Below are 16,848 nucleotides of genomic sequence, written 5' to 3'. Positions count from 1 at the left end.
GCTCTTTTCCCTGAAGTACATGTAGGGCATCCTCATTTCAAACGATGATTGTTTTTTTACATTGAACAAACTTTGTTGTATTTTTATACACTGTTGTCCTGGTTTGATTCCCTGCTAGGGCTATGTACATGTACAATGTATAAGAGCATGGTTGTTCTTTAGAGCTCTCTTGGTGAGTGGCTCAAGTGCTCGGCTCTCATTAGCGTGGTCCTGGTTCGATTCTCGGCTAAGGCCATGTGAGTAGAGTCAAGTGTTGATTCTCTCCAGGCTTTCGGGTTTTCCTGAAAAATTAGACACTGACGATCTCTGGTTGTGTGTAGTCATACTTCATCAGGTTCTGTACTCGTGTACAAGGAATTTATTTTTCGTATGGAATGCATGTTTAATTAATTAGACAAACACATCTGATGCGATCAAGCTAGATGAGTTGTTTGTCTGAAATATCAGTATGGAGAAACAAGCCAAAACAGGGGTGAAACAATCAAACAATTAAGAAACACCAAAGGTACTCATGTGTACTGTGTACCCTTTAAGAAGAAGATGAACAAATTGGGGCGTTGTGAAACGCTTTTAAAGGAACGTTACAGAATTGGTAAGAAAACAAAATCGTAAAAATCACAGATTTACATCAAACTTACACGGTCACACGGTGTAATGATGATGATAGTAGAAAACATCCCTTGAAATATTTCTGCCTGAAATGTCATATTTGATGAGAAATAACGAACTTAACCTTGCGTTTGGAGTTTATCGCTCAGTGAGCGCTTTATTCATTTTTTGTTTTTGCACAAATATCATGGAAAAAGTGTAACCGGTTTTTACTATTTTCTCGTGACCCAGATGGCCTGGACTTGTACAGGTTTGTCAGTTTATGTAGGCCTATGTGGTGGATTACCTAAAGTGCTTAATACTGCCAGCAACTGTTTTGTTAGCAAAACCAATTCTGTAGTGTTCCTTTAAGTGAGGCGGATAGCCGACTATTAAATCGGTTGATGTCGCTTGCAATGTATCACATCTGACACTGTGTATGTAGTAATCCATCTGATCATGTGACACACCTCTTGGCCTGTTCACTGTTAAGATCCGTTAAGATCGTCAGGGGCGGAAGAATGCCACGCGACGTGGATTGCCGGAGGGAGGGTGAGGAAGAGTGAGGAGGGATTTGCACCCTCGGTTAACTGCGAAGAGAGGGAGGGGGATATTGACGTTTAGATCGGAGGGGTGGGAGGGGGTCAACTGGCGGTGATGGAGATTCAATAGTTTTGATTTGGCCTACAGGTTAGCTGTGAAAAGAGGGGAGTTATTGACTTTTGGATTTTGGTGGGGGGGGGGGAGGGGTGTCAACTGGCAGTAATGGGGATTGATTGAATAATTATATTGGGGGGGGGAGGGGAGTGTTATTGACGTATCGGTTAGGGGTGGAGGTCAACTGAGAAAGAAGTAATATTCCACGAATGTGATTTAAAAACCTCAAGTTTAGAATTTGACAACCCGAAATCAAGCATCTGAAAGCACACAACTTCGTGTGACAAGGGTGCTTTTTTCTTTCATAGTTAACTCGCAACTCCGACGACCGACCGAGCTCAAATTTTCAAAGGTTTGTTATTTTATGCATATGTTGAGATACAGTGCTCAGATGAGAAGACTGGTCTTTGACAATTACCAATAGTGTCCACTGGCTTTAAGCTAAAGTAGTAGTCCCAGCCTATTTTCTATACCATCCGCTCCGGGTAATAGTTAAAAAACAGGACAGTTTTTTTTTCAGAACTGAGTAGTCTCCTGAACCCCACCCATCTACTCCGCGGTAGTACATGTAGAATAAAGCAAGACAGTTCTCTGGCAATAAGATACACACATGGTGTTACCGTAAATCTATAGGTATACCTATGTAGTTAGCACAGTTTTTAGTAACCCACAGTGCACGATCAGAAGTTTTGTTTTCTAGACCACGGCAGGCAGACATTGTACGCTTGGCTTGTGTTTAATTTGAGCTCTGTTCAATAATACATTTATAAACTGATACAATGTGCCTGTATTTTTTACTTGTATAATAATGGGTTTCCCCCTCACATTGTGGTTTCACTTTCGCACCTAATAATGCATTTTGTGTAGTTGTTCTCTTGTTTATATTGGTAGTTTCTAGAGGATGTATCATGTATTTCCTCATTCGCTGAACACTTCCCTTGCCCATATATCACGTGTAAACCCCGGTTCATACTTCATGCGAATGCAAAGCGAATTTGTTGTCACAACTCCCCTTTCGCAATGATATTCGCAAATTGAACAGAGTTAAACTGCTGCGATTTATTCGTTGCAAATTTGTAACGTCAACATTCGCTTAGCATTCGCATTCGCATTCGCAGGAAGTATGATCAGGCTTACTGGAGCTGCAAACTCTTTCTGGTTATGCAGAGAGTTCCCTTAAAAAAAAACTGATCTTTCCATGTTCTGATGCAAATTTTTGAAATTTTCTGATTTATATGAAAACCTTTTCACTGACATGTTAAATGTTGCTAAATATCTCCCCGACTGGTGCAGGCCTGGAATTACCTGATGGCCATTGCCTCTGTTGCTCCTGGTCTTGGCCTGGGTGCCCCTTCAAAAAGTATCCATCCACTTTAAGACTTTCCAATGTTGCTTGTCCTAACTCGAGATAGGATTAATCCTAGCGTTTCACGAAATCGGCTGCAGGCTTTGTGGCTCTTTTGTAAACAGGTGATGTCATAGATTACATGGTCTATGTAATCATACAGTCATACAGTCAAACAAAATATTTGGCATTGCAGTGTCAAACCTTGTATAGCTCGGACTTGTCTTAATTAGCCATCGAGTTGACTGAATGGAGAAGTATCCTGACCTTTTATACACCAATCCGTTAAGTGCCCTTGACTAGCATGGCGCATGGGAAACACTCCTGCAGTTTGTCCTTACTGTCTATGTAACATGAGTACACTCAATGCGAATTGAGTACAGTGTGCATGTAAACGTACATGTGTACATGTACATGTAACATGAGTGGGTATACATATGAACGTGTAGCATTAACATGTAACATGAGTATGAATACAGTAAATGTACATATATGGAAATGTAACATGAGCAAATGTACATGGAAATGTAACATGAGCAAATGTATACGTATGGGAATGTAACATGAGCAAATGTACGTGGAAATGTAACATGAGCAAATGTACATGGAAATGTAACATGAGCAAAGTTACATGGAAATGTAACATGAGCAAATGTACATACGTATCGGAATGTAACATGAGCAAATGTCCATATGTACATTTGCTCATGTTACATTCCCATGTACATGTTACATTCCCATGCAAATGTACATTTATTCATACTCACGTTACATGTTAATGCTACACGTTCATGTACATGTATACCCACTCGTGTTACAGTTTCAAACCAAAAAAACTAGACTCCCTGCGCGGAGAGTGTGGGCCTTATTTTGTAACATTAGCACTGTAACATGAATGTGTATGTAAAAAGAGTACAGGTACGTGGGTGTGTAACAAGGGTACATAATTGTTAATATGAGTACACATTTAACATGAGTACATGCGCATAGTATACATATAACTTATCATTGTAACATGAGTTTGATGTAACTGGAGTACAATGTACATGTAACACGTGTAACATGAGTACATGTAACGTGGAACGATGTCTTGTAATCTTTGGTTAACCCCACTGTACAAATCTGGAGCATCCATGGTTTTCGTATGTAAAAAATTAAAGGCAGTGGACACTATTGGTAATTACTCAAAATAATTATTAGCATAAAACCTTACTTGGCGACGAGTAATGGGGAGAGGTTGATGGTAATGTGTAAAACATTGTGAGAAATGGCTCCCTCTGAAGTGCCATAGTTTTTTCCACGAATTTGATTTCGAGACCTCAGATTTAGAACTTGAGGTCCCGAAATCAACTATCTCAATGCACACACCTTCGTGTGAAGGGTGTTTTTTCTTTCATTCATATTGAAAATTACATAGTGCTCTGAGCACCCTAAGCTACTAAGAAAATACCAAATCTAGTCTTGGCAGGGTTTATCTACACAATAAGACATGTTCATGACATTTGACCTTGTTGCTGAAATGCCTGAAAAGGGGGTCACTGGAGGTCAATTGAGGATTTCCTACAGTGGGCCATCCAGGAAGTACTTGACGAGATGCAACATTGAAATTGTTCAATAAACTTAATTGAAGTTAAAGGGCAAGTACATTGTACAATGTATGTAGAGAATGATAAATCCCGACACGTGAGGAACTTAATTTTTTAAGGTGAATTTACTGGCAGGCTTTTCTTGTCTTTTCTCTGACTTACATTATACACCCCTCAAATAAGACACATGCTTAGTGCTTTAAGACACCCGCCGTCAGGAGTGACAAAGCGCTAAAATAAAAGAACTGATATTATTATTAGTAGTAGTAGTAAATATTTTGCTATTTATGCAAAATTGCTTGACAAAATCGTTCCCCGATCTCCTCTGAGGATACTCCCATTCCTGCCATAATAAAAATAGGATATTGGGACTCATGACAGAAAGTATTTAGAAGATGAAGAAATTCTGTGCGTGTCCAATTATTTCCGATGTGACTCTCTAGGGGAAAAGGGTTTTGCCTCATTGACGTGCATGTTAAAAAGGTCAGAGGGTTAGGGGGAAGGGGGACTAGGTTGAGTTGTAAGGAGGTGTCGATTGATTAGGAGATTTCCTACGACCTTGGTCAGGGTGGACTTCTTTCTGAAAAACACTTTTGAAAGGATATTTTAAGGACTTTTTTCCCCTTTTTTCCCCACTTTTTTCGTCTTCACATAACTTGGGAAAGTACAGTACTTCAACCTATTGGTGTATGGGTAAAACCAAATAATATTATTTATCCTGATGCTTGCTTAAAGGCACTGGACACTGTACAATAATTACTCAAAAACATTGTTAGCATAAAAACTTTGTACATGTAGTAACCAGCAACGGAGACCTGTTGATAGTATAAAACATTGTGAGAAACGGCTTCCTCTGAAGTAACATGTAGAATGTAGTTTTGAGAAAGAGGTTACAATTTCTCGCTCAATTAATAAAATACTTCAGGCCAGAATCCTTTTTAGGCATCTGATTTCAAATTTGTGCAACAAGGGTGTTTTTTGTTTTTTGTTTTTTTTTTCCTGCAATTTTGATGACCAATTGAGCCCAAAGTTGCCTGCAACTTTGATGACCAATTGAGCCCAAAGTTTGATTACCAAAGGTACATGATGTACCACTGTATACTGCACCTTCCCTTTAACTGCTATGTACAATGATGTAAGTGCAGTGCGTTTATGTATCAACTGTCATAGTAACAAGTAGTAAAAACATTTTATGTTTGCAGAGGAAAACGTCATTAATTCAATTTAAGAGTGATTTCCAAACGTATCTTCCCTTTAAAAATATGTCACAGGCGTTATCATTCCAATACGCTTGCGACAACGACTTGAATGAATACAGTGGGAGGACACAAGGTCATCGTATAAATAGGTTTAAAGTTACTGGAAATGATTGGGTTTTCATTGGAGCTGGTTGGGCAGGATTCCTCCACAGCATCCACTACCACATTCCTTGCAGGCCAGAAATGTCGGACATTGGCATCTCAGAAAGTGAGAGGAGAGACAGGGACTGGAGGGGGGGGGGGGGGGCGGGGGGTAGTGGGGATGCTTAGCGTGGTTTTGATTGTCCACAGTGTAAAATCATTCAGCTGCTTTTAGCAGACATATTATTTTATTAGTCTCTGCAACGCCCAACTAAGCTACATGATGTACATGTAAGCTGGCAACTGGTTGTAAACGTTGGGTTATTTTAAGCAGAAATATTCTGCTTAAGATTCTGGGTAAGCAGAAATATTTGGCTAAAGGCTAGTTATCAGAAGAGATATTCTGCTTGAAGGTTCCGGGTAAGCAGAAATATTTCGCTTAAAGGCTAGTTATCAGAAGAGATATATCGGAAAAATATTTTGCTTAAGGTACATGTATCTGGTGTGCAGAATTATTTGTTTTTAAAGGAACACGTTGCCTTGGATCGGTCGAGTTGGTCTTTGAAAAGCGTATGTAACCGTTTGTTATAAAATACTGTATAAAATATTGGTTAGAAAGATGTTTTAAAAGTAGATAATGATCCACACAAGTATCACTCGAAATTGCGTGGTTTTCCTCTTATCTCGTCGACAAACACGGTTGGCCATATATGGGAGTAAACATTTTTTTTGACTCCCATAAATGGCTGAAGGTGTTAGTTCGCAAAGTAAAAGGAAACCACGCAATTTCGAGGCAAATGTGTGTGGATCATTGTATTTTACTTTTTAAACATCTTTCTAACCAATGCATTTTATAACAAACGGTTACAAACGCTTTTGAAAGACCAACTCGACCGATCCAAGGCAACGTGTTCCTTTAATGTTCCAGGTTAGCAGAATGATTTTGCGATTTAAAGATTCCCATTTAAAAGCAGTATTTTCCCTTTAATAATCTCGTGGTCTTGTGATGAATTTGTCAATGGTTAGACCCAGATATGACCCAAGCATTTGTCCCACATAATTCACTCGTGGTTACATTCACTATGATGCCAGTGGAATTTATTTTGGTTGTCACAGGGGCTGTGCTTGTTTATTTAAATAGTTTGCCATCTTCACATTGTTGGGTTCCTGGCTTTAAATTTATTACTTTAAATTACAAGTTGTGACAGCGCTTGGAGGAGTCGGTTATTCGTCTGAATGCATTGTGGCCCGTGGGTCAGAAGTTGCTCAGTACATTTCAATCAGTTATTCTTGAATGAGTGAAATTTATGTGTGTTTTGATTAGATGTAGAAAGTTCCATTCTTAAGTAACTCACACCATGTGTGTAAACAACACTGTGACAGCTGTCACAGAGAAACAATATGTTTTATTGCATTGGCCAAAACAGGACTAGGTGTGTGTGACCAAGAGAGGGGGCTATTGCAGTAATAATTGAAGCAGCTCTGCTGAGACATGTGGCTTGTGTTGGGTGAGCTGTCAAGCGCACCAGACTCAAACTCTGGTGTGTCTAATCAGCAGCATGTGGGTTCGAGTCCCGTTCTTGAAGCTTGTGTTCTTAAGCAGGACACTAGGACACTTTTTTCTTGTGTTATTTCTTTTTTCCCTGCACTTAACAGTTTTTCATAGACTTGGTACACAAATTGTCTTTTGGAGCACCCCAGTCTGTAGAATTCTCCACATGGAGTCCTTTCGCTTTCCTTTTTTGTTTTGTCCTTGGTCACCATAAGGTTCCGAAAGTGAGCGCTCTCCTTCAAACAAATGTGCTGTTCACATGAAGATGTAGTATGTTGATTTAATAATTATAATGTCATTGACGTTTTCCACAATTTCTTCTTGATCATTACAGAAAGAAACGTGACAATAACCAGTGGTGGGAGCTGTTTGATGCGAAAACGAAACGCTTCTACTACTACAATGAAATGCTGGAGAAAACTGTCTGGCACAGACCGCAGAACTGTGACATCATACCCTTGGCTAAACTACAGGTAAGCTGATTGGTCAGTCTGTAGGGAAGATTTTGTTACGGTCATTGTGATTGGTCGGATTCCTTGGCATGGTTTAGTGAAAAAAAGTTTGTCACAGACTGCAGAACTGTGACCTACCCTTGGCTAAACTACAGGTAAGCTGATTGGTCAGTCTGTAGGGAAGAATCTGTTAGAGTAATTTTGATTGGTTGGTTTCCTTGCCATAGTTTGAGTGAAACGGGTTTGGAACAGATGGCAGAACTGCAGGCCTGATACTTCACAGAGGCACTAAAGGTGATTGCCTCCATGCCCCCCCCCCCTGGTTATTTAATGGGAAACTTTAGACTATCTGCCAATCACCAAGAGAGGGCGCTCTTCACCAGGTAATGTCAACAACTTAGGAATTGGAGAAGCATGAGTGACGGTCACTGACAGCAAATACCTTGTGTTTTGCGTGTTTTTGATTTTGTATTTTAGATTTAGCCAAACTGTATTTTGTTTTGCATAACACATTGCCAGCATAAACCAAACTGTTCTGGAACAGGACGTACTGGACACGAGTTCCCCAAGGATAACAAGCGGTGTGCTTGAGTTTTTGGGAGTGTTTCTTTTAGGGTAATTAGCAAAAATCCAAAATGCTGACCTACCAAAAATTGAGAAGAAATCTGAAGTTTAGTTGTACAGTATGACAATGTATCTGATTTTATTTTCAAGAGGCTGAGAGACTTCTAAATATTTTTTGAGTATTTTTGAATTTTTAGCATTTACCATTGTTTGCTATAGGAGTTGTGCACCCTTACCTGGTAGGTCTGCTGCCCTCTAGTGGCAGAGCTTTCAAAAAGTCTCCCATTGGTGACCTTGAAATGCCCTGGCAGTAGAAACAAAAATTGAGAAAATACCTTGGTGTCCTTGCCCTTTCAAAAATGAAGAATACAGGCCCGTGCTTGGTCAGTACATGTAGTATAAAGTTTCAAAAGTTAACTGGCGAGCAATAATTTTGCAATGACATCCTCCCCAAAAAACTCACTTGTGCAAAAATGTAGCCCCCCCTCTTGTGTCCAGATATACCTATCTTTTACATTCCCCCCATTTAACCAAAAATTGTCAATCCCGCTAAATCTGCAAGGAGACATCCTTCCGAAGAATACTCCAGAGCCAAAATATATAGCCCCCTCTTATGTTCAGATGTGTCCATCTTTACATTCCCCATCATTAAAAAAAAAAGAGCAGTCCTGAAAAATGTGCTGGATAAAGTTCTTGCAACAGCGCCCTCTCTTGACCACTCACCCTGAACATCCACCACCCATGACTCATTCACAATATAATGCCGACTGACATCCTTGTCCTGTCTCTAAAAATCGATCACCCCCCCCCCCCCAGATCTTGTTATAAGAAGGGAACTAAGAAGGCCATGGAGTGAACAAATATAATCTGTCCCTCCCACTTCATTACACACTGACCCCCCTCTTAAAATCAATCGACCCCCCTGATTTCTTTTAAATAGATTCTATCTTGTTATTAGAAGGGCGCTAGAGAGAAGAAAAAAAATTAATGTCCCTCCCACTTCATTACACACTGACCCCTCTTAAATTCAATCGAAACCCCCCCCCCCTCATGACAACCCATTACCTAATCACGTCTATATTTCCCAACTACAAGCTGCTGTAAATTGAAGCTATCCCAGCTTCCTATTCTAGACTTGGCGATTATCCTCTCCCCCAAACCCTAATCCCCCCCCCCAAAAAAAAAAAACAACCCTGAAACACAAAAAAACATGATGACCCATTACCTTATTGTGTTTACATCCCACTACAAGCCTCTGTAAATTAAAGGCATCCCAGCTTCTCTGGACTTGGCGATAACTCCCACCCCCCTCCCCCCCCCCCCCCCAATATCACTGACCGCATCATCATCTAAATAAAGCCTGTTTGTGAATGCCCAAGGGTACCGGCGTTCTTAACCGGTCTCGCTTCACTGAAATGGAGCATTTTGTATGCCTCAAGGGCAGGCTTTGGCTCCGTGGAACGATGAAGCTTTCTCCGCCTCATTTATATTTCCATGGTGTTTTTTTTTCCTTCTCACTTCTGAAGCTCTTTTTCAGGAATATAATTTCATGGAGGTGTTTATTGTTGGGGTGTTAGAGCATCTTTTTGTAGTGTCTTTTATGCAAGCTTTGCACAGGCATTGGCCTTTTTTAGGAGGACATTATACACACGTATGCATAAGAATGTACTATTTGGTTTAGGTGTATACTTATAAATACTTATAAATTTACCTTACATGTATAAACCTAAACCTAATATTGTCATAGAGGGTTCTCCCCCATGTTTTTTTTCTCCAAAACTGGGGGACATTCTGGACTTAAATTGTTGAAGTTTGGGCGAAGCACGCTGAATTGAAACAAGAATGTTTTCTCATTGGTGTTAATTAATTGGTTTTAATACTACCGTCTACTGTGCAATCAGGAACATTCTTCAATAATCATTTTTTTTGTGACTCGCGTGACAGTAAAACGAGGGTAAAAATTAACTCCCATTTTTCAAAAGTTAATAGTTCAAAAAGGCATATTTAATTTTGGCTGTCCTTGCTAATGACTCTTTGTTGTTTATACATAATGATTAAATCTGAACACCTATTGATTCATGATTTTTGTTTCAAAACCTGAATTTCAAGGATTTTTCAGACTTTTGTGTACACTTTTTACCCTTTACTCCCAAGGCTGTCGCAAAAACAATAAAGAATATTTGTATAAAGTCTTTTTAGAAGAAGAAGCACTAGGTGTTCTTGTAAAAACTTCAACGATAACCATTTTAAATTTTTTACTATGAAGCGCAAATACCACGGAATGGCTGATATGATGGTTTTCTCATGTTTTTTTATGTTAACAAAAATATAATGAAACAAATATTAATTGCCATGTAGCCAGGGATCACACCCAAGTTTCAATACAACCTACATGTACATGTAGGAAGCAGGAGCCCACAGCAGAGGGATCACCTTATAAAGTGGATGCGATATTTGGTTTCAATTATCAAGTAGTACCTCACATTCACAAAGGAAACTGTCTGGGTAAATTTCTCTCTGTGGTTTGTAACTTAATGTACAAATTAAAGTCTCCCGGCTTCTGATTGTCCACAACGATTACCCAAAGTGCGCAATGTCCCAATGTATCCCACATACGATGTAATTACATCTCAGACCTGGCGAAAGCAGAAAGCAACATTATTAAAAAAAGGCAGCAGCAACATTAAACGCAGCAGGTCTCTTTTCATTAATGTGTCACTAGACTCCGCTACGGAGCTAGTCCCTGAGCTCAACTCAGTAACCAAGCTACATTGTGTAGATCTAACAGGATGCAATTTGAAAACATCCATTAATTTTGATTTGCCACACCGTGTTCATTCACCTTATCATTACAGAACATTGGTTTGTATTGACAGCAATTAAGTGTAAGTTTCTTTATTAAGCTTGCAAACGAAAAATAAAGATAGCACGGCCACACTGTCTTCAGAATTTACAGGAAAGAGAACTCTTAAGAGTGCCATTTTGACCTGTTTTGGGGGATTTTGAAACAAATACAACAATCAAGACCATTTAGGGCTTTTGTACACTGAATGTGTCCATATGCTCAATTTATCACTCAAATAAATTACAGAATGCACCAAATCGCTACTGAACAGGTAATGCATGAACTGTAACAACATCATCCCAACCAAGCCACTGTGTACACAATCATTGATATCAGAATTCCACTGTCACTCATTCAAATCCCTTCTTAAATAAAAAAATAAAAAGCCCAATACCCCTAAATTAGATGCAAATTAAGACCAGCTCGCCGCCTTTCCAGGTACGAGTTAGTAATAGCGAGCAGCACCCCCTTCCCCCCCCCCCCCCCCCCCAGACAGCAAACTCCATAGTAGTACTTAGTGAGCAGCAAAATCCTGAGACAGCAAACTCCGTAGTGTACAACCACACCACGTGCGCCGCCAACACTCACATGGTCTTCGGTCTCATTACCAACGGTCGTCCAAGCACTCCGATTCACACGCCTTGGTTTTATGAATGGGCAGCTACTCTCCGGTTACTCCAGTCATCCGTCTCTCTCCCTCTCTCTGGCTCTCACTCTCTCGGATGCGATACCACGGCAACGGAGGAGCTACCAATATCCAATTATAGTGTAGGGTGAATAATTTTGGATTTGATGTGTGTGAGCGTCGTTTGTGCAATCAGTCGTTCATTCAGAGCTTCTCTAAACTATCTGTGATTAGTGAGAGACAAAGGGTTCGGATTGGAACGATGTCACGCGTGGTGAGAGGCTCGACGGTGGTCTTGCAGAGGAATGATGCCTCGTGGCGAGATTAATGGTTGATTTTACATCCTGTTTAAAAAAAATTACTCCTTGTGCTGTGGATCGGACTTTATTGAGGATTTTTTCAGTCATGGGATCGTCTTAAAATAATGAACGTCTTTGTGAGTTCACGGTTAAGTAATGGAGCGCTGTTGTTATCGTCGCAAGTTTTTGTGGTCATTACTTCTTTCGTGAGCGGAATTCCCGGATCGTTTCATCTGAAAAAAGTACAGTCAAATTGACAGAAATTTAATACTTTTAAGAGGGATTGCCTGAAACAGATTTTGTCAATATTTTGGTGAATTAATGGACCAGCCAGTTACATGTAAGTGTAATCGGTTTTGTTGTTGTTGTCATTGCAAGATTTGTGCTCATTACTTCTTTCGTGAGGGGACTTCCCGGATCGTTTCATCTGAAAAACGGACAGTTGAATAAAATACTTTTTTTTTGCATAATAATATTATATTGTTTTGTGAATTAATAGAGCAGGGTTTTGGGGAAAGCTGGGTGAGAAGCATTGACAGTAGGACGTAAAAACCTTTCGGTGGATTTCAACCTGGATCATTGTGAATACATTCTTTTGTAAATTTTCAAGTGATAAAGTATCGTAGCGACAATACTGGAGCAGTGTGGTGGACAACCGATTATCAAGAGATCAGAATTCCATTCATAAACTGCCATCGTATGTGTATGATGCGCCAGAAAATGACCTAATTGCTTGTGGAGAACGGTTCTTGGTGATTTACAAAACTTGGATTTAGTTACCTTTGTAGCTGACTGCTTGCAGTTTACTTTGTGGAAACTATGGAGTTTATGTGCTGTTTTCAGTATCTCCTTTCAGTAAGTATAGACAAACACAAACTACTGTATAAAACCCGTACCAATCGTCAAATGTTTTCTAGAAACACTGCTAATGTACATGTACTGTATAAAACTCTTTAAAGGCAAACATACCTGTGGTTTTTGGATCCTTCAATTGTTTTAAAGGCAGTGGACACTATTGGTAATTACTCAAAATAATTATTAGCGTAAAACCTTTCTTGGTGATGAGTATTATGGGGAGAGTTTGAAAGTATAAAACATTGTGAGAAACGGCTCCCTCTGAAGTAATGTAGTTTTTGAGAAAGAAGTAATTTTCCACGAATTTGATTTCGAGACCTCAGATTTAGAATTTGAGGTCTCGAAATCAAGCATCTGAAAGCACACAACTTCGTGTGACAAGGGTAATTTTTCATTTCTTTATCATCTCGCAACTTCGACGACCGATTGAGCTCAAATTTTTCACAGGTTTGTTATTTTATGCATCTGTTGACTTTCACCAAATGAGAGGACAGGTCTTTGACAATTACCAATAGTGTCCACTGTCTTTAATCCTTTACCATGTTTACAACCAAACTAACACGCATGTGAAAAATTCATTTCCAAAGGTGGACCCGTTTTTTTTCCACCATTTTTGTTTTAATGGATTAGGAACTTTTGTGCCTATACCTGTACATGTTAGACCCTTCTTTTAGAATACTCATACGGTTATTATGGTTGGCCTACATCTCTGTACTCTGTAAGTGCGATGACCCTCTTCATTACAACACACGTACCTCGTACTTCGCACGTGTAGCAGATCATTCATTGAGAAAAACCCTCCTCTCAATTGTCATTTCCTACTACTACCAGACTACCCTGGATCAATGCACCTTGTTCATTTTCTACACAGACTTCTCAGAGGGGGAGGGGGAAGGCCTTTATCCTTGCTCTAAGACCCATGAGATCCTGTACAGTAAATGAACATGCCCATTGCAGGCCTGATACTTCACGGAGGCAACGAAGGCGATTGCTTCCGTGTCCCCTGGTCATTGCCTTGGTGCCCTTGAAATGCTCCAGTACAAATTTGCAATTTCATCATAGGGTGCCCTTTACCAAGAAGAAAATGCCTTGGTGCCCTTGCCCTTTCAAAAACGAAGCATACAGCCCTGCCATTGTACTTCTCTGGTATCTACCTTTATCCTGGTGCAGCCAACTTATATTTCTCCCATTGATATCAATGTTACCAAACCGAGGCTGGAAGAACAAAATTGTGGGTTCCTAATTGCAAGTTGATTATAAGCATGCATTATTGTTATTCGATACGAGGAACATGACCAAGATGGACGCAGCATGATACAGGTCTATTGCAGAGCTGCAAAACTCGTCCAGATTCTGCAGAAAGTTCCCTGATTAAAAACCAACGTTTCCATGCTCTGATGAGCAAATTTGCAAATCTCCCTGATTCTGGAAACTTGCTTCCTTATCAGTATGTTGAATGTTATTTTAAATATCTCCCTGATTAATGTTGACCATCCTTTAAAAAAAACACTGGGATTGTCTTTTCGCCCAAATGTTGACTTATATAGTCTGATAAAAGTCATTCAAATCTGATGTATATTCAATAATACATACTTACAATGAACCCATAATACAAATGAGTTCATTTTAAATTGTGTCATTCAATGTTGGTATTTTTTTCTAATTTCTAATTATATTTTTGTCTGGTTGGAGAGGGGGTGAAAAAAAAACTTTCTCCCGCCCCCCTGAAGAAATTGAGAATGAGGCACCCTAAACAAAATCATTCTTTTGAATGGCCTAACTCATTTATCCGATTTCACCACGCCCTATTGATGCAGATGTCTAAACTCTGCAGCAATGATGAGGGGGATTATTTTATAATCCACCATTTTATTTGAATCATAATTCCTTCATCCAATCAACCCCAAGACCTCCACGTTGCAGACGACTGCAAAGATTCTCAAGTGAGGCCTGATTATTTTTATTATTATTTTTATTTTTATTTTTATTTTTTTATTTATTTATTTATTTTTTTTATTTATTTATTTATTTATTTAATGTTTTTTTTTTTGGGGGGGATTCACAAGACCGCAGGACTTGTATTTTTGTAGCTGAGAATTTTTACTGGATCGGAGTTTTATTTACATTTACCTGAATCAAAATGAGAAGAGACTAGAATCAAAACTAGAGCACACACAGTTTTGTCATCCTAACTGTTTTATTTGATCAAAACACAAAGAGAAGAATTATTTCTTCTGTTTTACTGGTTGATGTTCATCAGGATTGATAGATATTTTGTGAGACTCAAACTCAACATTTGAACATCGTTCCTTTTGAGACAAATGTTGAATTGAAAAGAAAAAAAACACGACCACCAGACTTGTCCTGTCTTGAGTTTACTATATACTAGCCTGACACTGAAATCACTGGCCTTAAAGACTCTGGACACTATTGGTAATTGTCAAAGACCAGTCTTCTCACTACATCTAAACATATGCATAAAATAACAAACCTGTGAAAATTTGAGCTCAATTGGTTGTCAAAGTTGCGAGATATTAATGAAAGAAAAAACATCCTTGTCACACGAAGTTGTGTGCTTTCAGATGCTTGATTTTGTGACCTCAAATTCTAAATTTGAGGTCTCGAAATCAAATTCGTGGAAAATTACTTCTTTCTCGAACACAACGTTACTTCAGAGGGAGCCGTTTCTCACAATGTTTTGTACTATCAACCTCTCCCCATTACTCGTTACCAAGTAAGTTTTTATGCTAATAATTATTTTGAGTAGTTACCAATAGTGTCCACTGCCTTAAAGCTGGTTGTCCAGTGTAAAATTTAAGCCTTGTCAAGAAGTGCTCTTGTTGTCTTGAGGTCTTGCTACCATCTTCTCTTGTGTTCTCAGATTCCCGGGCTCGTCAGGCGTTTTAGAAGAAAATGTTGTTTATGATGAAGAAAAAGAAGGTGGCTTTTGGTCATCTGATCCATCCATCTGATTCCTCGGGAATTTTAATGATTTAGAAAAAATGGGGATTAAATTTAGCTTGAGTTTACTTCCTGGTTCAGGGCTGATTATTCATCAGCAATGGTGCCCCTTCATGTGAAGTTTTTTTTTTCCAAAGTGCCCTTTGCAAAGATGAAAATGGCCTTGCTCTCTTAGAGAAGACCAGGCCCTGCACTAAGCAACTACAGATTGAATTTGGGTTTGATCCCTGGCTATACAGCAGTCACAGGCTTCATGGCTATTACCCCGAGCAAAGATACATGTATGGACAAAATAGGGAGACTGCCAACATAGGGCTAGAAGCTCAGTTGGTTAAGTGCTGGCACATCATTCCAAAGGTTGCAGGTCCAAGTCCTGCTTAGGTCAATAGTTCTGTGTTAAACATACGTATGTAAAATGATTCAAAAATATACCCATTCAGTTTCTCTTGTGGTTAATTACTTTCAAAAAGTCGCTACAAAATATTCTACTTTTAAAAACCTGTGATATATAATTCCTTGCATGTCAACACTGCGGAGAATCTAAATTCTCTTGAAAACTGTTTCAGTTCACAATTCTGCGATTCTTACATTACATTTCATTCTACTGTGTAAACATGCACAAACCATGGGGAGTAAATACAACCAGAAAGAAAATCCAAGAAACAAATAAGTTTTTGTTTAATTTCTTTTTCTTCCCTCCATTCTTTATCTTCCGTCTCACATAATATTTTACATACTACCGAGTGTGCCATATCTCGGGGTGCAAATACAGCCAGAAACAAAAACTTTGTATTTTATTGTTTTCTGGGGGGGGGGGGGGGGGGCTTCAGTTGATTGAGTTTCATATTACATGCTGCAGGAAGGTTTGTGCTGTGGATGACGAACAGTGTTTTGTCATTCAGTAAAGACCTGTAATGTTGACAAAAGCCATGTAATTCCTAGAGTGATTGTCCCCGAGCAATTCCAACTAATTTACTTTGTCTGTCTGTATTGACTCAGGTTTCAAATTAGCATCAGGGGCTCTTTTTGTGTGTATAGACTAGAAAATAGACTTATTAGGAAATTTAGTCATTAGGGTTTTTTGTCGTGTTTTGCTTGTGGCTTTGTGTGACACAGAAGTATGCAATCATTCATGAGCTTTATTGGAGAAGATGTAGTCAGGAATGAGAAATTTCAGAC

General features: G+C 39.2%; 1 protein-coding gene across 4 annotated transcripts in view; it reads left to right on the top strand.

The window, feature by feature from the left end:
* Window positions 1–16,848, top strand: part of LOC117299307 — a 72,043-nt gene that overhangs the window by 25,071 nt on the left and 30,124 nt on the right. For 3 of the 4 annotated variants that reach the window (XM_033782812.1, XM_033782811.1, XM_033782810.1), the window contains exon 3: window positions 7,403–7,541. In XM_033782812.1, coding sequence (XP_033638703.1) covers window positions 7,403–7,541 — 139 coding nt within the window. Of the gene's footprint in view, window positions 1–7,402; window positions 7,542–12,622; window positions 12,709–16,848 lie in introns of those variants that run through there. The other variant, XM_033782814.1, reaches the window with a different exon arrangement.

Source organism: Asterias rubens, chromosome 14 (genome assembly GCF_902459465.1).
Source record: "Asterias rubens chromosome 14, eAstRub1.3, whole genome shotgun sequence".
NCBI classification, from domain to species: domain Eukaryota; kingdom Metazoa; phylum Echinodermata; class Asteroidea; order Forcipulatida; family Asteriidae; genus Asterias; species Asterias rubens.
The sequence above is the reverse complement of the archived record's forward strand: the minus strand, read 5'-3'. Positions and strand labels throughout refer to the sequence as shown.